General features: G+C 42.4%; 1 protein-coding gene across 2 annotated transcripts in view; it reads left to right on the forward strand.

Moving 5' to 3' along the window:
* KLHL3 (kelch like family member 3) overlaps positions 1 to 23,956 on the forward strand; it is a 115,688-nt gene that overhangs the window by 45,462 nt on the left and 46,270 nt on the right. For both annotated transcript variants that reach the window (XM_008014548.3, XM_008014546.3), the window contains exon 6: positions 10,827 to 10,936. In XM_008014548.3, the coding sequence (XP_008012739.1) occupies positions 10,827 to 10,936 (110 nt within the window). The remainder of the gene's footprint in view (positions 1 to 10,826; positions 10,937 to 23,956) is intronic.

Genomic DNA, 23,956 nt, shown 5'->3' on the forward strand with positions numbered 1-23,956 from the left:
TGCTGATTCTTTCTGGTTCTGAACCTTGACCCTTCTGCCTCTCTGCTCTTCCTGTGCTCTCTTTTCCCTGCATATTCTCCACTGCCTTTCCACCTTTGCTTAGGGAGCCCTGGGGAGGGTTCCCAGTGAAGCTTTTGAAGAGGTCACTTTCTAGATGGATGGATGTGCTAAGGCTTTGCTTTAGCAGGAGCCAAGCTCTTTGCTAAGGCAAACATTTTCTCTGCAGATTGTTTTCACAAATATTTGCTAGTGCAGTGGCAAAGGGAGAGTGCTTAGATGTCAGAAATTCTCTGTCTCCTTCTTCTGCATCTCTTCTTACCAGCCCTCTTCTTCCACATAGTGTGTGCATACATGTGTGTGCACACCTAGCACATATCCTGCCCTAATTGGCTGGTATGGTTGTCTGAGGTTTGGGGAGTATACTGAATCCCCACCTTTTTTAAAATTTAAAATTACATTCTAGATTCAAGAGGTACTTGTACAGGTTTGTTACATTTGTATATTGTGTAATGCTGAGTTTTGGCTTCTGTTGATTCCATTACTTAGATGGTGAACATAGTACCCAATAGGAAATTTATCAGCCCTTGCCCCTACTCCTTTTGGAGTCCCCAGTGTCTGTTGTTCCCATCTTTATGTCCATGGGCACCTGGGGTTTAGTTCCCACTTACAAGTGAAAACATGATATTTGGTGTTCTGCTTCTGTGTTAATTAACTTAGGATAATGGCCTCCAGCTGTGTATATGTTCCTGCAAAGGACATGATTTTGTTCTTTTTTTTATGGCTGCATAGTATTCCATGGTGTGTATGTACCACATTTTCTTTATCCAATCCATTGTGGATGGGCACCTAGATTGATTGCATGTCTTTGCTATTGTGAATAGTGCTTAATGAACATATGTGTGCATGTGTCTTTTGGTAGAACAATTTATTCTCCTTTGGGTATATACCCAATAATGGGGTTGCTGGGTCAAATGGTGGTTCTATTTTTAGTTCTTTGAGAAATCTCAAGACTGTTTTCCACAGTAACTGAATTAATTTACATTCCCACTTGCAGTATATAAGCATTCCCTTTTCTCTGCAACCTTGCCGGCATCTTTTGTTTTTTGACATTTTAATAATAGCCATCCTGACTGGTGTGAGATGGTATCACTTGGTAGTTTTGATGTGCATTTCTCTAATGTGAATCCCCACCTTTAATAGGGCTCCCAGGCTCTTCTGGCCTGTCTTTTCCCAACTTTCAACGTCTGTGTTTTCTCCCTTTGCCCCTTTCACTATATGATGATGAGACTCATCTGTGGGAGAGTGCAGCAGATGCAGCTAGGAACACATCTATCATTCTGGTGTTCCTTGGTCCTGTTGCTGTCATAGTGATTGAGTTCTGTCCGCATTATGGGTGTGTGTATGCAGACATCCTGATGAATTATTCTTAGCCAGTGTTTCTTGAGCTCTCCCTTTGGGTCGTACCCTATGCTAAGCATTTTATTGGCATCATCCCATTTAATGCATATGATAGCTGAGGAAACCAGGGCATAGAGAGGTGAAGTAATTTGTTGAGGTCACATCGTGACAGATGGGACAGAAGGCAGGATTCAAGCCCAGGCAGTGCTGACTCCAGAGCCAGTGTTTATTACATTCTACAGCTTCTAGGCCCAGTTTGGACATAAGGACGCCCTGTGAATCAGTAACTGAGGAGTGCATGTGGCTAGAGTTGGCATTTTCCATTGAAAGCATGTTCCTGAAAGCCTGTGCAATGTAGTCACCAAATCCCAACAACCAGACAGTGTAGACAGACATCCAACTGTCTGCTAGACACAGGGTATGTCGTCATCTTGGGATGGAGGAAGCACCATGTGGGTGCTTCTCTTCCCTGTCGGGTGACTTCCTCCCAGACACATGGAGCCTGTTCCCTCACTGCATGAGTGAGTAGGCCCTTCTACTTTCCCTGGCTGGGTCAGCATGATCTTCAGGCTGAGAGTCTCCTCCCTGTTATGTAGGCCTTCTGTGGAGCCTGTGGTCCTCTCCTGGGTGGCTTTCTCTGCAGCCCACTCTGCTCTGCACACTAGGGAGGTAATATTTTTAAAGTAGTATAATGCAGAAGATAAGGCTATGATGCAAAGATGTTAGAAGAAGGGAATGAAGGTTAGATTGTGCAGTATTTAGAGAAGAAGTAGAAAATGATTATCTATGCTTACACACTTGAACCCACCCACTGATGTGGGCCTGCTTTTTCCTTGTACCCTTGACTTTAGATGGAGCCTGGGGTTCTCTGCCATCGCTGCCTCTTGAGACAGACCTGTGACCTCACTCTACTGTAAGTGCAGGGGTGCAGGCACCCACTAGGGTCACACACAAGGGAAAGCATTGGTCTCTGTGGTCAGAGGCCTCCCTGGACCCAGGCCTTGAGTTAGAAGGTACCTCATGCCAACAAACTACAAGGAGACCTTCCAGATCAGAACTAGGAATTAGACCAGCTAACACTTTGGAGCTGAATAATCCTGAGCCTATTTTCTCCTCTCTATCCTGGGAGTAGCACATCCTATCCTGTTTCCAGGATCATCTAGGGAACAGGGGAATGGGGAGGAGAGCATTCTATGGAAGTAGACACCACTGGGGCTGTGCTGTGGAGCCTCCCTCCCAGCCTCATCATCTGCAGTGAGGGAGCCTCAGAGTTGGGTCCAGGCAGGAGAGACAGGAATCCTCAGGTCACTGCTGTTGCGGACCACATGCACTTTGTGGGAGGAAGGATTTCCAGTACTTCTGGTTTTGGTTTCTCTTTATCTAGATGTCTACTGCAGGCAGGTATGTTCTGTGCAGCCTCCCCTACTCTTCCCAGTTTCTGGCTAGCTTTGCTTTGCCTTCACTTGTCTGTAGATTCCAGTTTTGCTGCTGAATCCTCTTTCTTTTCCTTCTGTAAAAAGCTTTCTTTTTTGTTGTTATTATTGCTATTTTAATAAAAACTCATCCCTGACTATTACAGAAAAAGCACACGGGTGGAAAGAATATACCACAATCCTACCCAGAGAGAACTGCCAGCAGCACCTTGATGTGTATCCTTCCAGATCTTTTTCATTGTATATGTATGCTTTCCAGTTTAAAAAAAATTCTAGCCAGGTACAGTAGCAGGTGCCTGTAGTCCCAGCTACTTGGGAGGTTGAGGTTGATAGCTCAAGCTATCATGCATAGCTTGAGCCCAGGAATTTGAGTCCAGCCTGGAGAACATAACAAGATACCCCATCTCTTAAAGAAACTTGTTAGCAGTATATTCTGAATGTCTTTCCATGTTAGCAGATACATTTCTATACCATTGTTTGAAAAATGTAGGTAATATATTCAATAAAAGCAATTTATACTCATGACCAAAAAATGCAAACAGTACATAGAGGTATAAAATGCAAAGCCAGTCTTCTCCCAGGCTGTCTCTCTGAAGTGGGGAGATCCTTGGTAACCCCACAGAATTTATATATTATGCTTTTTAACTTACACAAACAGAAGCACTCTGTACTCATTGTACTTTTGTTTGACAATACAAATCTTGCAATTATTTACAGACCCTTGTGTATGGCTATATCTTATTCTTTTAACCTGCTCCATCACATGGATGGAGTATAATTTATTTAACCAGTCTTCTAGTGATGGACATTAATGTTTCCAGTTTTTTCTTTTATTTAAAATGCTTCAGTGAGAATTCTTATACATAATATTTTGGAGTATACTTGCTAGTATACCTATAGGGTACAATCTTAGTAGCATAATTGCTGGATCAAAGAGAGTATACATTAAAAATTTTTTTGATAGATTTTGCCAACTTGCTCTCTAAACAAATGTGACTTTATTTTAAAGCCAGTTCTTGTCTTCTGATAGGTCCTTGGCTTTTCCAGGGAGAGCACAACTTTATGGGGGCTGAAGCTTCATCTCTATGTCCAGCTGCCTATTTCGTTTCCTGTTTGGAAGCGCCCTGTCCCTTCCTGCTGTGGCAGTCCCTCCTGCTTCCTCTGGATTCAGTTTCCCCCTCAGGGAAGTCCCCCAGATCTTTGCTATGATATATGTTATTCTGGGGTAGGGAGGGTAGGTCCTGCATTTAGAAGCTGACTGCTCAGACTCTTGCCTCAGCTAATGGCATCACAGTCTTCCTGGGCAGCTAGTAGCTGGGAAATGGACCCCAGTGTCTTTCACAGCCTGTTTCTTATACCTCATTATTGTTGTTTCCAGGGACTGCTTAATCTTTAACCTCGGAGGCCAGGGCTTAGGTTTATGGGGACTTTGTTGTTTGGTAATTGGACAGCCATGCACTGGGCCATCAGCAAAGCTGTTTGGGAGGGATGTTAATGGGACTTCATTAATGAAGTAGCAATTAAAATTCTTTGGACATGTTGTTTACATCAGGCTGCCAAAGCTAAGCGAAAACCTCCAGCCATGGGATGGAAAAGCCATTGGATTTCACGTGCTCATGGAGAGAAATGGCCTTTTTTTGATTGATTGAGTCATTTGAGATCATGGAATGAAGTAATTAAATTAAGGGCAGCAGGAAAATTTGGAAAAGCATTAAAAACATAAATCTCTGACTCAGTGAGAGTCTTCTTCTAAAATTGCTGCTGCTAACTTGTCACCATGAAATAATGATGACGATAATGATGGGCATTTCTATCAGTTTTGAACACTTGCTAGGTGGCAGGAATGGTGCTACATGATTCATAGGCATGGCCTCATTTTGTTCACTTAAGTATAAGAGATAGTTATTATTTTCTCAGCTTATAGGTGAAGAAACTGAAACCCCAGAGAGGTTTAGTAACTTGTCCAAGATCATGTATTAACAGCTTGTAAGTGGCAGGGCCAGAGGGAGGCCAGCTGACTGCAGAGGTCTGTGTCCTAAGCCCCGCTACTTATTTCTCACCCACCCAGACCAGCCCAGCCTATTTTCCATGATGGTTGCCTAACTCCTGCCTCTCTTGGATTTTCTGCATCTAATTTGAAGGTGGCAAGTGAGGCAGTAGTGCAGACACAGATAGGTTTCGTTGCTGGCTCTGTGTTAGGATTTTAGGAAACTTCCCTTGTTCCATTTTCTGGGTTATGGGGAACCTTACTGTTGAGTCAATAGCACTGTTATGGCCCTTGGCTGTGTGTACATGCGTGTGTGTGTGTGTGTGTGTGTGTGTGTGTGAGAGAGAGAGAGAGAGAGAGAGAGAGAGAAAGAGAGGAGAGAGAGGACAACACATAATATTTCTGGAGTAAGGCAACATGGAAAGAGAGCTTATTTCCTGCCTTCCCAGGGAGTGTGGAGGTAATAATATTTAGAGTCTGAGGGCGGGTGGTCATGACCCTTCTGAGAAGAGATCAAGGTAGGTCTCTGTTACTTCCCTGTGGGAGCTGAGCCTTTTCCCTAGAGCAGAGAAACTGTGAGCCTGGAAAGCTAAATATTGATTCAAGAAAGCTTGCCTCTGGCCTCTAAAAACAGAGTAATAAGGGGCAGAAGAGAGGGTTTTAAGGCAGTTCTGTGGTTGTATTTTTTCACCCTGCCAAAATGTTTCCATTTTGTTTGTGTGTCCACCTGTGTCAGCCAGTCTGTCCTGAGGGTGTGACCTGTGGTTCAGTTCAGAGGCACTCACACCTGTTCCCTGGGGCTGCTGGCCCTGGGAATTATGGCTCTTATGGGGTTTATTTCATCTGTGCAGGTCAAGGAAGTCACAGATGGGTCATCATTCCGTTTGTTCTAAGCTTGTAGGTTAGATGAACCAGATCAAAGGTTTAGGTTTATTTCATTCCATGAAGAGAGAGGAATAGTCCTGGGGCTAGCTTGAGAGGTTGCCTGAGCCCTAGGCAGTCTTGAAGAACAGTCAGGAAAGTGCAGTAATAATTTTAGAGCTCAATATATACAGATATTATGCTGGAAACTGAGAATTCAGCTTCAAATAACACAGACTTGGTCCCTGACCTCATGGGGCTCCCAGTCCCAATAGAATAGAAAGAGTCATGTAATAAAGTAGGGTGATTAGGGATATGATTGTTATTTCTTGTTTGAGGGGCTTTGGGAACCCCAGAGACTATCATTTCCTCTGGCCTAGGGGATGGAGGGATTAGGGAAATATCTTAATTCTGGGGTTAGGTCTGAGATTTGAACCCGGAACTGACTCCAAAATGCCAAGAAGTTAGGAATTTAGGGACTAAGATTATTCTATTTTTTCCCCCAAAAAAGGTTTTTAGATGCATATCCTCTGTCTGTGCCTCTCTCTGTCTCTTTCTGTGTCTAGCACCCTGAGAGGGATTCTTAAGGTTTTCTGATATTTGTGTTGAATTTAACCCCAGTGGACTGCTCAGGATTGGTGTTTATCTTGGTACCTAAGATACTCATCAGAATATTTGTTATTATAATTGAGCAGTCTTGGTTTCAAAACCTGGCTCTACCAGGTTTACTGTTCTGTAAACCTAAGCACATGTCTTAGACTTTCTGAGCTTCTGTTTCTCCATCTGTAAAATGGGGATGTTGATACTCACTTTAGTAGGGCTTTTGTGGGGATTGAGAGACATAATATATGTAAAATGCTTAGAATGGTGTTAGCTAGTATTAGGAAATGGCCTCAAATTTCTCCGAGATGCAACTGTATCCCCAGGGAAAGCCCTTGCCTGGGAATGTATCACCCAAATTTTATCATCCTTTTAACATTGGGAAGATATGTTTGTGTTGCTTGGATGGGGAAAAGACTGAAAGTTATATGGTGCCCCTTCCTCTTCTCCATAATTTCCCCTCCACATGGACAGGAACATACTCATTGTGTTTTACCAAGCAGGACTTGGAACTTAAACAATATTTGTTACTTATAGTAAAGCCTGGTTAACTAGGACTCTTAACCAGAACCCTTAATTAATTGACTTATTTTTCTCTGTGTCCACTCCTCTTTAAGAAAAAGACGTGAAATGATAAGAAAAGTTAGTTATTATCGGAGAGTTACCCTTCAACGGCTAGCCCATGATTAAAAGGTACTATGTCCCCGGCACATGCATCCTTCCCCCAGAATCTAGCCTTGTCTGCTTCTCCGTTGCATCTCCAAAAGCCGGGAAGAGCTCCTCATACTTAGGGAGTGCTCAGCAAACCTTTGTTGGACGAATGAAGACATCACCTAAGTTCTAGCTAGACTTCACTATTACTGTTCTTTACACATGCTCTGAATTTTCCTGTTCCCTGTCTTTGTTTGTACTGAAAGTACCTCTCTGAGTCATGTGAGAGGTAGACTTTGGGATGGAGTTATTGGTGCCTTGTCTTGTCTTGCTTGTGAGGCAGTAGGCTGCTTGTAGACATCAGTTCTAGTTTCTTCATTTTTGAAGAAATGCTGCATTTGATACATCATACATTGTGAGTTATCTAGCACCTGCAATGGACTCAGTAAATGTGAGTTACATTTATTTCTTTATTTAATGCCCATATCACCTTTATGAGATATGTACTATTATTATTTCCATTTAATATATGGGAAACCTGCAGCCTCAAGGAACTGAATAACCTATATCACTGGACAGTTTGCTGAATTCGATAGAATTAAATTTGGTCTCTAAGATCTTGCAGGTGCACAGCCTTGCCCATAGGACCTGCAGTCCCAAAGGATGTGTTACATTTTTTTTTTTTTTTTAATAGAGAGGGGGCCTCACTTTATTGACCAGGCCTGTCTTGAACCCCTGGCCTCAAATGATCTTCCTGCGCAGGCCTCTAAAGTGTTAGGATTATAGGTGTGAGCCACTGTGCCTGGCTCCAAGGGATATCTTGATTATACAGAAAATCTTTTCTGTTAAAGAGTGGTGCTGCTGGCCGCAGTGGCTCACACCTGTAATCTCAGCACTTTGGGAGACTTGAGGTGGGTGGATCATCTGAGGTCAGGAATTCGAGACCAGTCTGACCAATATGGTGAAACCTTGTCTCTACTAAAAATACAAAAGATCAGCTGGGCGTGGTTGTGGACGCCTGTAATCTCAGCTACTCGGGAGGCTGGGAGGCGGAGGTTGCGGTGAGTCAAGATTGTGCTGTTGCATTCCACCCTGGGCAACGAGCGAAACTCCATCTCAAAAAAAAAAAAAAAAAAAAAAAAAAAGTGTTACTGCTCACAGAACCGGACTTTGGAAAGTGGGAACACAGGCTGAAAATATTCATCCTTCATAAAATGGATGGCAAAGCCTGGGAAGAAGTGACTATAAGACGTGAGCCCAGGTCTTCTGACCCTTTAGCCAAGGCTCTTTACTACATTCTCCATTAATACATTAAAAGCAAAGCAAAACAAAACAAAAAACCCAAATAATTGTTCAAAATAGAAGATGATTCAGGAAGGTATCTTCTGGGAGCAAAGTGGGTTCTTTCCAGGAAGCAGCTGTGGAGAGGGCTGACTAGAATACAAAGTCTTCTGGGGAAATCCTATTTCCCAGGAAATGGAGTTAGCTGGAGCATCCTGTTTCTGTCTTTTCTATCCTGTTGTTTCTTGAGTGTTGCTAACAGAGAGGGGACCCTAGTTCAAAGACTTTGGGGGTTACCCCTGTCTTCTCAGACTAAATAGAAAAGGGAAGGCATTTTCCTCTTTGATCCCTTTCTTTGTCTCTTTCCGCTTATGCCCTACAAACCTCACAGATCCCTGGGTGCCAGCCCTGGGTGAGAAGCTGCTGCCTGCTATTTCTCTTGTTGCCCCTTCCCCACTAGATACTGCTTACTGGGAGGATTTCTGAATGGGATTTCAATGGAAGGTTCCAGATGGGCAGGGAAGCGGCCTACTTCAGAAAGAAGGGGTTTAGATTCAAACCCTGCAGCAGGGGAGGGACAGAGAGATGGAGGTGGGGTGCTGACTACTTTCTGTCTTGATTTATCTCTAAGGATTTCTAATTTGTTCCCCACATCACCTAGAATATACATTACTGCACTTCTTTTATCTTCCCTTTTAAAATCTAAGCCTATCTACAGCCTTATGAGCTCTAAGGAAATTTTTATTTCACAGCATAGAATTTTACTTTCTTACTTCCTCTTATTCTTTTCCCTTCTCCAGCTGTCAGGTTTTTGGTCAGCCAAAGATACATGTGGGAAGGCCAAATGTGGCTCTGGGTCAGAGATGTTGGTGCTGGTTTGTGGGACTCTCCTTAGAACCTTGTGGTCCTGCTGAGCTTAGCTGTGGCTGGTCCAGAGAGCCTCAATGTCCTGTGCTTGCTCATGGTGTGGTGGCTTGTGTGGTGACTACTGTTTCTATCTGCTGTTTCTTGGGTGTTACCAATTGACAGGGGACTGTGGTTCAAAGACTTCTTGGATCAGAAAGGGAATGGAGGGAGAATCCAGTACTTTCCCAGCCTCCAGCCCAAGAATAAATTCTCACCATCCAAAGAAGATTGCTCTCTTGCTTTTATTTTAAGATCTTTAGCAATGAACACTTAAAAAATAATACTATCTAGTCTGAAATATTTCCATAGTTAAGAAGGTTTTTTGAATGTTTCACTTAAAAATTAAAGGCTTTTTTTTGTATTGATATACAGAGAAGCAAAGACCAGCTTCTTACCATGTTGATGTTGACAGTTGGTTCCCTTCATAAATAAACTGACTTTCAGATTTGTCTTGTTATGTGTAAATATTTCTGAGTTTCAAGACGGACAACCTTTAGTTGTGACCATGGTAATATCAATAGGCTGGTGTGGAGCAAGTGGGGAGCCCTTTTTTGTCCAGTGGAAGATGAAAATATTGTTTATAACTCAGTATTTGAGAATAAACTATTCATGTTTAGGGAATCTGGATGAAGGTAGAAATTTGTGTGAGAATTCTTTGGGTCTGAAATTATTTCAATATAAAAAGTTAAAAATGATTTTCACAAGAAATGATTTAAATCTTAAATTATTTGTTTGATTTTTATGAAGTTAATGAAGTCAGGTGCAGTGGCTTGTGTCTATAGTCCCAGCTATTCAGGAGGCTGAGGCAGGAGTATCACTTGAGCCTAGGAGATCACGACCAATCTAGGCAACATAGCAATGATGCCATTGGCCCAGAAACATAATTATAAATGGCAAAGCCAGGATTTGAACCTAGGCTCCTTCTTTCTGAAGTAGATGACATTTCAGTGAATATAATTCTCTAATAGCAGGATGATGACCTGGAAAAATGTCAGGGTAGGAATTGTTCCTGGCATTTCCCTTCTGTGGACCTTAGGCTTGTGGGTTTTATCTTATTCTAGTTGTCACCACATTCCCCTCTGTCTTACAGTTCCATAGGCCTGGCTCTGTCGACTGTTCTAGGGGTGGTGGGGTCACCTTGTTGCCGCCACACTTGGATGAATGCTTAATTGGGCCTCCTCATGAACCAGAGACTCACAATAGTAGGCTTGACTTTGGGCAAGAAAGAATGATCCCATCTTCTGACCTTCTAATGTTGACTTCCTATAAGAACCCCCAGAGATCTCTCAGACACACAACAGTTCTGACCCATTTTTGTTTGGCTGAGCTTCAGGGTGCACTGTCTGCCACTCCACCAGCTTGCACTCTGAGGGGAAATGAGCTCAATTATGGAGGCAGGTCCCAGGGAGGCTTTTCTGCAATGCTATTATTAATCTCATGGAGCATGGAAAAAATACAAACTCAGATCTGTCTGCCCCATTTTCGTCTGTGTTGATGTTCAGGACAGAGGATCATAGTGGATGCCATCACTGCTGAATTAAAAGGCAAGTTTCCCTCCAGCCGTGATGTCTCTGTCTTTGTTTCACTCCCTTTCCCTCCATGGCCCCCCCGGCCCCCTCCAGGGCTCTGCTGTGAATCCCACAGATTGTCTTGGAAGCGCAGGAGTGTGTTATAACTTTGTTTTGTTCTGCTTTTTTTTTTTGGAACAGAGCAGCACTTTCCAGAGGTGATGCTAGGAGAAGAATTTCTTAGCCTGAGTCTGGACCAGGTGTGCAGCTTGATATCCAGCGACAAGCTGACCGTTTCTTCAGAAGAGAAGGTATGATGTGGTTCACTGGGGAAACAGGAACCTCACTCGTCAGGTGGTCATGGGAAGGACTTGTGGTTTGGTGAGATCTTTTCTTTCTTTCTTTCTTTTTTTTTTGAGATGGAGTCTCGCTGTGTCGTCCAGGCTGGAGTGCAATGGTGAGATCTTGGCTCACTGCAACTTCCGCCTCCTGGGTTCAAGTGATTCCTCTGCCTCAGCCTCCTGAGTAGCTGGGGTTATAGGCATCTGCCACCACGCCCAGCTAATTTTTTGTATTTTCAGTAGAGACAGGGTTTCACCATGTTGACTAGACTGGTCTCGAACTCCTGACCTCAGGCAATCCGCCCGCCTTGGCTTCCCAAAATGCTGGGATTACAGGTGTGAGCCACTGTGCCTGGCCAATCTTATCTTTTCTTTCAGAGAAAAACAACAACTTTTTTTTTTTTCTTTTAAATCCCTTTAAAAATAATAATAATAATAAAAAAGGCTTTCTGGCTCATGACGGCTACATTCTAGACTCTTTAGAGAAGAAATGACAGTGATGACGATGACGACAAAGCTGCCACTATTTACTGAACACTTATAGTTTGCCAAACACTATGCTGAGTGCTTTATGTTCTTGGGCTCATTCCCTCTACGATAACCCAGTGAAGCAGGCATTGCTATTGTCCCCACATTACAGAAGAGGAAGCAAATTCAGATTCCTCTTCTACCAGGAAAAATGTCTCTGTGCTGGTAGATGTAGTCTACTACAGTGAAAATAACATAAGCTTCGGTATTGGCCAGCAGGGTCCAAATCTCAGCTCCAGTATTTACAAATTAGTTATGGGACCTTGGGTGAGGTACTTTGCCTCTTCTTTGTTTCCTCATTTTGTAAAGTGAGGATTATAGTATTAGAACATATTCCACAGGGCAATTAATTGGGATAATATATGTAAAATGCCTGGTATAGTCCTTGGTACCTAGTAGGTGTTCAATCAGTATTAGCCCAGTTTATTATTTACCCTGCACCTGGAATTAATCCCTTCCTCCTCTGTGTTTCAGGATAACACTCACCTTGTTCTCCTTTTCATTGTACATAGTTAGTTCTGAGCTGATCCTCCTCCCACATTCAACTGAGTTCCTTGATGGTAGGGACTACATCTTATTCCTTTCTGTACCCTCAGAGATGCTCAATAAACGTTTTTTGAATGTCTTAGTTCACTCTTTGCATCCAAGCTTGAGGCTCTTTCTTGAGGGAATATTTCAGGAGAAACATTGACAAGAATTTTATATACGAGATGAAATTGTATTCGCATGTCCAGAGAATGGGGTAGAATTCACGAACCCCTGCCTGCCATCCTGGAAAAGTTTGATCAAGAAGAAAAACAGTCGTTTGTTAAAACTGTGGGCTTCCCTGAGATTAGCAATGGATCCCCAGAAGGTGACTGGCACAATCAACTGGACTCTCCCTTAGGCTCAGGGAGGCCTCAGTTTCCTTGAATGCATATGTGCACATAGGACCCTTCCTGCCTTAAGGTCAGAAACTGAGAGGATGCCCTTCCTTCTTACCAAGCGTATTTACTGTCTGCTCTGATTTTGCTACCAAATTGGCACAATTGGAAGGAATGAACCAGTCAGTTGATTGGCTATGTGAATATTGAGACAGTTGGTCAATTTGGGGCCCCCTTGATTATGTTCTAAGTGTAGAGTGAGAAAATGGAAGCACTCATATAAACAGCAGGATTTGAATCATCCTGGGGTATGTGGGTTGAGAGTGGGGGACCCTGTTACTTTGAATTCATGCTGGCCCATCTTGCTCTTGAGATCATAGAAAGTTTTCTGCACATGAAGGCTAATCTGTGCTTGCTGTGTCTGGGTGGGAGTAGGGGTGGATTGTTAATAGGGAGAGGCATTGTAGTGCCCTGAAAACCACTTGGGCTTTGGACACAGGCAAACCTGGTTCTAGTGTCTGCTTTCTGGCTATATGACTTTGAGAAGTTACTAGTCTCTTTCAACCTTAGTTTCCTTAAATTTAAAATGGGAATTCTGAGTCCCTCCTCTATAGCATTGTCACGAGGCTTAGAGATAATGGATATAAAATACCAAATAGAGTGTTTGGCAGGTGCTCAATAAATGGCAGTTGTCGTTGTAATTGCCACAATCATCTGTTTTTAGGCACCATTAATAATGATAATGGTATCAATTTTGCCATTGATAATGGTAAAATATGCCATTGAGTTAATTATATCTTTCCAGAAACAAAGAAACATGACTTTAAATGTATACACTTAAAAATTGTTTGCAGTGTTGCTCAATAATTCATATGCTTACATATGAGTTGCTCTTTCTGTATAGCCAGAATTTGGAGTATAGGTATTTTTCACATTAACAAAGTTCTATTTCATATTTGCTTCTTGGAAGTTATATATAACTTCAGAATTATGTGCTGCTTTTCATGATCTTGATCCCTTTAGTACCGTTAAGGCTGGCAGTGTAATTTTGAGGTTTATCAAAGAATAGTGGGGCTTGGGCTACATTTTCTCTTTGGGTAACCTCATAGTTTTATTTCTCTGTAATTGATCATGTCTTGCTGGAAGTTAAATAGCTGGAAGCTTCTGACAATTGGATGTTTTTCATTTTAATGCTAGTCCTTTAGGCTTTGAAAATTCTGTGTCTGCTCCAGGAGATTTAGTGATTTCTACCCCCTTAAATTACATTGTGTGTGACAAGCAATCTCTTGCATGCATAATAACCTTTCCTTTCAATACTGTTTTATAGTGGAATTTTAAAATGTATTTGAAGTAATATTAGGAATCTTAAGTTAAAATTCAATGGCATATAATGTTAACAGTTGCATAAAACTCAACTGGGTTGGTAATCAAATAACTTGTGTTCTGCTAAATCCACACTTAACAGCATAACAGCAATTATGACTTACTCTGCGTGCAGCCCACAGATTTCTTTGAACGTATATTATAAAATGAAGCCAGATTTCAGACATTAACATGTAAAAAACACATGCATCTTAAAATAGAGGAAATGTAATATTTTACTATTAATGATGAGTATAAGTAACAGGCAGCTTTCATCTTGGGAGTTTGCAAGTATAAGTTGTACAGTCAGAGGGGCTGAGTTTGAATCTTGAGTTCCCTACTTAAACAAGCTGAGAACTCTGGGCAAGTTGTTAATCTCCCACAAGAATATATGTACCATATACAAGTAGACAGACAGGAATTTTGTCTATCTGCTTGTCGCTGCTGGAGTGGTGTCAGGTTCACGGTAGACACTGAAAAAATAGCTGTTGAAAGAATGAATAAAAGAACCTCCCTATGGCTCAGTTTTCTCATCTGTAAAAGGTGAGTAATGGTAGTATAGTATCTATCTTGTAAGGTTATGAGGATTAAATGGGATGATATATGAAAAGTGCTTAGAATAGAGGAACTGTTCATTACTGTAAGATACTGTTGTTATTGCTGCTATTATTATGGTTATTACTACTAGTACTGCTCCTAGTAGTAGTCATAACTGTTGACTGGGTCCTTTCTTAAGGGGAAGCCTTCCCAGTTCCCATATTGGTCTGGGCTGTTGGCGTGACCTAGGGCCCAGTGCCTAGCAGAGTCAGAGAGTGATTGTGACCTCATGCTCCCCAGTGTCCCCAGCCCTGCCTGGACCCCGCCCAGAGCTCAGAGACTGTTCTTCTTCCAACATCACTTACTTTTGCTCATTCCCATTCCTTATCTCTTACTGCCCTCAAACACCTTGAGGGCTGTGAGGGTACCTTAGTCATCTTTGTATCACACACAGTGCCTGACTCAGTGCCCCAGGAGGTGCCACGGAAGGACTCAGCAGATGTTCCCCAAGGGATTGAGGCACACTGGGGCTGGACTCTGCACTGAGCCAGCTGAGGTTATGGGAATAATTTTAACAGTTTTCTAGAGAGTAAGGACAGATAGGGGAATTAGAGGGTAGGGGAGGGCATGAATCCTTGCCATTTTCGCTCTTGTTTTTCCTTCATGTGGTTTTTATTTTAGAATTCTTGTTATTGAGAGAGGTCAAATGGTTGTGATGGGAGTTACACAAAATCACTAGTTCATTGTGGAGGACCTTCCCCTGCCTCATGTCATGCCAGACCCCTATTGACTTCAACAGGGATGGCACCATGTTCAAGAGGTTGAAGAAGAGGCCTGGAGGCAGCGAACAAGACTTAGGGTTTATTGAGGGCACTTACATACCGGGCTGTCCAGTGGTGGCAGGCTGGACAGGAAATTGCAACTGCTTGTAAAATGCATGCAGTTTATATAGCATTTGCACTTAACACCCTCCTGCTGGTGACCTTCACCTGACAACCTTCATTTAACACAAAACAAAGGGCCTCAATCCCCAATATGGCCTGCGTTTCCCAGGATGGGCTGGGGTTCAGATGTTCCTCATAGATAAGGAATGAACCTCCAGGTTCTTGATTCCTTAGCTTGGAACACTGAACACACATTCTTTGTAGACCGTAGAGTCATTCTCAGGGTATGCTTAAGTTATTGCTGTCAGGTGCATCTATCATACATTCCACTACTCTGAGGGCAAAGCCAAGAAGATTAAAGCAAGGCATCTGATTCTTCCACATGGTGGGTGTTGAGGGGTCAGGGCTAAGCCTGTAAGCTGACAGCATGTTTATTGTATTTCCCTTTGAGACACAAAGTTCAGCTCTGGCCATGAACATCCTCAGTGACCAGTGACCCAGGGGCAGTGTAAACAACCTTCTGGGACAAATCCACTCTAAGGAAAGAGATATGACTCCTGAGTTCGAGCACAGTTTTGCCGTTGAATTGCTGTGGGACCTAGCAACTTACTGGCCTTCTTTGAATCTTGGCTTTCCTAGCTGGTAAATATATTTCTCCATCTCAAGATCCCATGTCTTCTTATGAAACACTATTGAGGCTTTTCAGAGACACCTCTGAGTGGGACTTAACAGGGAAATGGCCTGCATTTTAGATACTGGTCAGGGAGAAATTTATTAAGTCTCTTTAAAAAATTAGTGTTAAATATGTTCTGGAATAAGAACTACAGGTTACTTTCTCTTTGCACTATCACATTTTAAAATGTGCTGTTGTCTCCTTAAACTGCATTTTACAGGTCAAATTCTGATATCTGATTTCTTGGGAGCAACTGGGCCCTTGTCTCCCAGGATCATTGGTGTTCCATGCCCTTCTGTCTGAATTCTTTGCCTTTCTAGCCAGGTGGTTGTGGGAGGCAGGCTGTGAGAGGCAGGCTGGAGAGCCTCAGCCGGTGGCCTGGGCTTACATGATTGCTGTGGAGGCATTGCCAGGTGACTGAGCAGGTGTACCCTGCTGTCTAGGCCGAGCTGTTGGCAGCCCTGCCTTACTCTGAGGTTATCAGAGTTGCCAGCTTCTCAGCTTGCCAACAGTGATCTGTTAACGCCCTACCTTGGTGTTACTCTTTTTACTGTTCTCCTATGGGAGAACACCCATGCACAGAATGGGTGTTCTCCCAAAGGACATCCATGCACAGAATACCACAGCACTGTGCCCCCAAATCTACCATGACCAACCAGTGTTCTCCAGGTACATTTCACACATCATTTTTTTTTAAACAGGAAGCTTGTATTGAAGTAAGTTCATGGAGAAGTAAACAAAGTATACAACTAAACTTTTTACAAAGTAAAATACCCACATAACTAGCACCTAGATCAAGAGACAAACCCCAGAACCCCCTTCCAGTTACTACCCCCTATCCTGGGAAGGGCACCTACCTTCTTGGCTTCTCATCCATTGGATGAGTTACCCGTTTTGGAAGTTTATATAAACTGAACAATGGTGCGTGTGTGCTTTTGTGTCTGATTTTTCTTGTCCAGCATGATGTTCAGAACATCATTTCTTACCCTCACAACAAGTTGCAAGGCAGAGATTACTGTCTTCATTTTGCAGAGGAAGAAATTAAGGGTCAGAGAGGTGACACAGCTCATTAACAGTAGACAACTCCATGATGTGAAGCTGTGTGTGTCTGCCTCCCAAGGCCCGTTCCTTATTAATGCATCCCCACCCTGATGAGGGGTACAGAGATGAGTGACAGCTAGTCATTACTATTCAGGGGCTCATAGTCTGGTGGGCAGACATACTGAAAACATGTGTCCACAGTATGTGGCCAAGAGAAATAATTGCTTATAATTATAGTTCAAGGAAAGCACGTGGAATATTTTATTCCAGGTTGTTGGATAGGAAAGACATCATGGAAAAGAGAATCTTTGAGCTAAACTTTGGAGAATGAGAGTAGAATTTTGGAAAGCCATTTAGGTTGGAGGAATAGTAGGACTATTCCTACTGAAGACTTGGAAGTTTGGAATAGTTTGTTCTTGGGGAGAAAAGTAACCTCTGTGATGAGAATCAAGGATCTTCAATGGGGTATGGTGGGGGATGAGGCTGGGAATGGGGTAGGAGTCTGTGAAGAGATTTAAGGAATGAGAACTTTCTTCTTGAAGTCAGTATTTGCCTAACTGTATCCCATAAAGACAATATTACAAGTTTTTTTTTTTTTTTTTTTTTTTTTTTTTGAGACAGTCTCACTCTGTTGCTCAGCCTGGAGTGCAGTGGCGTGATCTCGGCTCACTGCAAGCTCTGCCTCCCAGGTTCATGCCATTCTCCTGCCTCAGGCTCCCCAGTAGCTGGGACTACAGGCGCCCGCCACCACGCCCGGCTAGTTTTTTGTATTTTTTTAGTAGAGACGGAGTTTCACCATGTTAGCCAGGATGGTCTCGATATCCTGACCTCGTGATCCGCCCGTCTCGGCCTCCCAAAGTGCTGGGATTACAGGCGTGAGCCACCACGCCCAACCAGTATTATAAGATGTTTATAGGTGTTTGGGTTTTTTGTTGTTGTTGTTGTCGTTGTTGTTTTTGAGATGGAGTCTTGCTCTGTCACCCAGACTGGAGTGCAGTGGCATGATCTTAGCTCACTGCAACCTCTGCTTCCCGGGTTCAAGTGTCTCTCCTGCCTCAGCCTCCCCAGTAGCTGGGATAGCTGGGATCACAGGTGCCCACTACCACACCTGGCTATTTTTTTTGTATATTTAGTAGAGACGGGTTTTCTCCATGTTGGTCAGGCTGGTCTTGAACTCCTGACCTCATGATCCGCCCTCCTCGGCCTGCCAAAGTGCTGGGATTACAGGCATGAGCCACGGTGCTTGGCCAGGTTTTTTTTGTTTTGTTTTGTTTTGTTTTTAAAGCATTCTCAGGTACATTTAGAAGACACTGGCTGAAAAGAGTAACCGGGTTTCTTTACTACAGGACTTGTCAGAGCTTTTATATGGTAATGAGCTTTGTGAACCTTTAAGGGGTATTTGAGGATACAGTATGATGTGTTTCCTAGGCTCATTTGGCCCCTGAGCCCCTTTGCTACAGAATATCTCCTGCATCTAGTATCCTTAGGAACACATTATGGAGAAGAGTCTTTAAGCCACCTTTCATTGGTTGTCCCAGATATTCTACTATTTTTTGTATCTTTGATATGTCTTTTGGTAGTTCATTTCCTTGGTGATTTACAATTTTTGATTGTGACTCCATGTTCAGAGGATGTCATATCCTGGGAATCTAGGTTTTCCCTGGGCTGTGGACCCTATAGGGCAGGTTTACTGGTTTAGGAAAGAGGTTTTGTATTAGACATTGTCTTAGATATTTCCTATACCACCTGGGTGATGTCAGTTCAAACTCTAAATTTGTAGGTGGCATGAGCCTAGGGTTTGGGTTTCTTGAAGATGTAGTTTTTACTCCCTATCTTGCCCCTTTCCCTTGCCTCCCACCCCACTGCATTCCTCAGCCCATAGGAGATGGTGAGCTTCCTTCCCCTTACTCATAGCACATGGGCAGAGTTCATGTAGTCTTAGTTTTACAGCTGGGGCAAATCTGTCCACAGGAGCCTGTGGCCTAGACACCCTACCCAATGGGACACCAGTCCTCAGTTAAAGCCTGTATCTGAATTGTCTCTGGGAGCCATTTTGGCTTCAACTTCCACTCAGCTGCCTGGATTGAATTCCTTCTTATTTAAAACACTCAGGCATTTTCTTCTGGCTTTTGTGTATGGCTCAAATCTTTATTTTTTTCTGTAATACATCATTTTCACGTGTTTGGAGCTACAGGGAAAGATTCCTTCTAAAGCAGCTCAGTCTACCATATTGACTGGCAGACATTCTCCATCCCTATGTCATCCTGCACTCATGGTTAGAATTAGTTCCACTGAAGTCTCTCAGCTTGTAAACGTTCCTATCAAACCAGTATGCTTCAGTCCTTTCCTTATTCTTTGTGGACTCATAGTGAAAGTCTTTTTTACTGACTGTAGGCAATAATAGAAAGCGGAAGAACAATTTCCAGGCTGAGTGATGTTGCTGTTTTAATTTTTTCATCATTTTTGGTTATCTGAAGTCAGATATCTGGTAGTGTGCTGCTGTAGGAAGAGAACCATACGTACATTCACTCATGCTTTTATTAATTTATTCATCCTATGAAGAAATATTTCTCTGTGTGGCAAATAGCGTATTAGCCACAGGAGAGACACTGGCAAGCAGATAAAAACAAGATACCTGCCTTTGCAGAACTTATAATCACATAGAGGAGAGAGATTTTATCAAATATGTGAACAAATAAATATATAGCTGCAAAGTGAGAGATGTGGTATGAAGGAAATGTGCAGTGTACTGTGAAAGTGTGGATTGAAATCAGTGGTTCTAATTGCTGTCTTCTCACCAATTTGCTGGGTAGTGTCAGGCAAACGACTTTGTCTCTCTCTGCCTTGCTTTCTCCTTTTGCAAATGGCTAGCAGTTTCACAGGGTCCTTGTGAATCTGAAATGAAGCAACTACAAGAAAGAACTTTTAAGTGTTGTGTGAAAGGGTGATGGTATGGTCAGAAAGGAGAGTTCAACGGGGTAGGTTTCTAGGGAGCCTTCAGACCAGGACATCGCTGTCAGTGGTGTACTGGTAAATGTTTAACTGACTCTCTAAAAAACATTCTAAAAGCCCTGATTCATGTGTTGATTCATTTGCTGATTTCCATGGTGTAAATATTTTCATCAAGGCTGACTTCAACTACCAGTGTAATGTCACTAACGTGGAGTTAGGAAGAGATATGCACAATGAGCTCCTATTGCCACACACCACTGCTCCCAGTTGTCCCTGGAGTTGTGTGTGGCAATGAGGTGAGAGTATGTTAACAAGAGAGTTAACACAACTCTTGTTAAGCTTTCATTTAAGAAACGAAAACAGGAATCCGACAGAATCATTCTTTTGTCTAGAAGCACTATCTTCTTGATTTAAAAGCATGGCAGGAGATTTGGTAAATGGTATTGCCTCAATCCCCGGGAAAGGAATAGGAGACCTAGGGGAGATGTCCCAGGAGGGCTGGGGGGTTGTAATTAGGATTATAGGTTTAGGACTTAGTTTCCCAACTCAACAGTCTGCCCAGGTTTTTGTTTGTTTGTTTTGTTTTGTTTGTTTTGAGACGGAGTCTCTCTCTGTCGCCAGGCTGGAGTGCAGCGGTGCAAGCTCAGCTCACTGCAACCTCTGCCTCCCGGGTTCAAGCGATTTTCCTGCCTTAGCCTCCCGAGTAGCTGGGGACTACAGGCATGCACCACCATGCCCAGCTAATTTTTGTATTTTCAGTGGAGACGGGGTTTCACCATGTTGGCTAGGATGGTCTCGATCTCTTGACTTCATGATCCGCTCATCTCTGCCTCCTCGGCCTCCCACAGTGCTGGGATTATAGGCATGAGCCACCATGCCCGGCCTAGGTTTTAAAAATTGTGTCTCTGAGGTGCAAATTGCATAATGTTTGAGCATGGGTTTTTGGAGTTAAAGGTGAGTTCACATCAGATCTACTCTTCCTGGCAGTGTGACCTTGTACAGCTTGCTAACCTCTTTGAGGCTGTTTCCTTGTCTGTAAAAATGTGAGCAGTGACACCTACTTCACAGAGATTGTTGGTGGATTCAATGAGATCATATGTGTAAAATGCCTAGCACTGTGCTTGTTGTTATTGATAAAGTTAGTCCTTCTCAGATCGAATAACAAATCAGGTCCATGTATAGGAACCTAGTTTTTTTTCCCCCGATATTGTCAAAATTAGCTTCTTTCCCTTCTTCCTATGTTTTGCTGAGAATTACTCCCAATTGAACTTCTCCCCTTGCCAAGTCAGTGCCCTGCCTTTTTAACTTGAGTCCTTCTTGATCTTCAAAACACATTTTGAAAGCAGGGAAAAGTGCCCCAGGACTCCTCATTTTCGTTGGGACATGCAAGTCCACCCTAGCTTGGCTGCCTGTCTGTCCAGAGGGGTGGAGTGGAAGGACTGGATTTGTCTGGCATTCTCTGACCAAGACCTGTGCTTACATCTGAAGTGTGGTGAGCTGGGAGCTATGGAATCTGATTTTCTCCAACTGCTTTCCACATGACAGTCTTGTAGCATACAAGAAATTGGTTCTAGGACATTAATCAGTGAGGAAATGGGGCTATTTCTTTGTTTAAAAAGTGAAACCCTAAGTGTACCTATGAGCAGCTGATTATTTCATCACAAAAAGTAGTAGCTAAGTAGATATCACCCTGTCCTATGACTGAATCTATAGTCTCTGCTTAGATTTGATAGACCAGGGGTTGACAAACTTTTTCTAGGAAGGGCCAGATAGTAAATATTTTAGGCTTTATGTGTCATGGCTTCTCAACTCTGCTACTGTAATGTGAAAACAGCCATAGACAATACGTAAACGATGAGTGTGGCTGTCTTCCAACATAATTTTATTTACCAAAACTGGTGGCAAGCTGGATTTGGCCTGTGGGCAGCAGTTTGCAACCCCCCCTGCTATTAGACCTATTAGACATTTGAGAGTCAGTTAAGAATAATGGGTTTAGAGCATGAGCACTGAAGTCGGTTTTGTATGTAACCAAGCAGAGCTGGCTCTGCTGCTTTTCAGTTCTGGGAGTTGGGCAAGTCATTTAATAAGTCATAAGAGTATTTAATCATTGGGTTATCTTGAGAATTTGGGGAGGCATTGTTTATGGAGAGTCCCTTGGTGGGAAGGGTTTTTGGGAACCATTTTAGGTACATTGAAAGCTAAAGCAAGTTGGAAGTTTATTTGCTTGTTTATTTTTCAAGCATGAAGTCTAAATGAAAAAAATATGTGGCCTTCTCTAGCTGCTGAGAAGGTCAGTGTTGTTGCCGAATGCTGTGGCTTTCACAGCTGAGTAGGTAAACAGTGCAACTAAGTGGAACCAGTTAGACAAGTGAAACCAAAAATAAAGATAAGGTTAAATATCGACTTTGGTAGATTCAGCTTGCTTTTTTGTTTTTATAACAAAAATTAAGCTGGTTGATGGGGAAGAATGTGACCAATAGATGCTACCCACTCAAGGACTTGTCGTTCATTCTTCAGCAAAGCTTTGCCAATCAATTACCTTGTGTTGTGCTAGGCAGCATTGGGGGATGGCGTGCAGAGACAGAGCTGGTATACTTCTCACTCTGCACAGGCTCACGGTCTAGTAAAGGGGAGTAGAAAGAGGTGTGGCTAACCAACCACATACAAGGCAGAATGGGGTTGTGGCTGCCCATCACCTAACCCAGCAAAGGCAGACTTTATCTGCCTTTGACTCTGTCTTACCTACCAAGATTCCAAGCACCTGCTCCCCAGCCCTGCTCTGTGCTCCAGCCTGGGCAGCTTCCACACATCTCCTTCCATGCTTATTCTGAATTCATTTTCCATTCATTCATTTTAAAAATATTTGAGTTTGTGTTATGTGCCAGCAAATAAGACAAGGTCTCTCATGGATCTTAAGGGCTAGTGGAAGAAACATAGTCAAATAATGCTGTGAGGGTGCGGGACATAGCTCGATGAGAGTTCCTAATAAAAAATGAACTAGACAAGGATTTCTATGGTATATGTGCTTATGTTTGTACACATATAGGTTATTTTATATAGAAACAGGAGCAAACTATACATACGTACTACCCCTTTCCTTTTCTGCTCCCTTCCCTTCCTTTTCTTTCCCTTCCTTTTTCCCCTTCCCTTTCCTTTCCTTGCCAAATTCAAGTTATGTCCAGCCTGACTTAAGTGTATAATTAGGAAACAGGGGCAAAGCATCATTAGCATATTAACACAAAAAAGTGTCCTTAGGTTATGAAAAATTGGAGTCCTTTTTTCCCCTGGCAGATAAAGCTTTCATTTCAACTTTCTGCCATCCTGTAAATTTTGTTGTAGTTTTTTTCCTTGGAATTTATTTTCTTCTCCCTTACACTTCTTATTCTGAAAAATTAAAAACCTCTTGTAGGTTTGAAAGAATGAACATTCACGTAGTCTTTACCTAAACTCACCATTAACATTTTGCTTCATTTACTTTATCTCTCTAGATTTAATCTTTCATTTTGCTGAATCATTTGATGGTAAATTGCAGACATTATGACATTCACCCCTAAATATTTTAGCATGTATCTCTTAAGAACGAAGAAAAATTCTCTTTTCTAGCCATAAAGCCAATTATCATACCAATGAAATTTAATATTGATCTAGCAATATTATCTAGCATATAGTAGTTATTCACATTTTCCTATAGCCCCCCAAAAGTCATTTATGGCTATTTCTTTTAGAGCCATAATCTAATTAAGATTTATGCACTGCATTTAGTTACCTTGTCTATAAATCTCTCTAATCTAGAACTGTCTCCCTATCTTTTTTTGTCTTCCATAATATTAATAGTTTTGAAAATCCAGGCTAGCCATCCTGTAGAATGTTGCAAACATAGAGTTGTCTGATCATCTCCTCACTGTAAAATTCAGGTTATATATTAGTATTTTAGGAAGAATTGTGGTTAGGAGATACTGTGTCTTTTCCATTAAATCACAATCAGGAATATAAGCTTGTCCTCTTATCGGTGGTGTTAAATTTGGTCCTTTGTTTAAGGTGTTGTCTATCAGATCTCTCTATTTGAGGATATTTTCCCTCCACGTAAGTGATATGTAATCTGTTGGGTGATTCCTTGAGAATTGTGAATGTTTCCCCATCCAACAACATT

The sequence above is a fragment of the Chlorocebus sabaeus genome, chromosome 23, assembly GCF_047675955.1.
Source record: "Chlorocebus sabaeus isolate Y175 chromosome 23, mChlSab1.0.hap1, whole genome shotgun sequence".
Classification (NCBI taxonomy): Eukaryota; Metazoa; Chordata; class Mammalia; order Primates; family Cercopithecidae; genus Chlorocebus; species Chlorocebus sabaeus.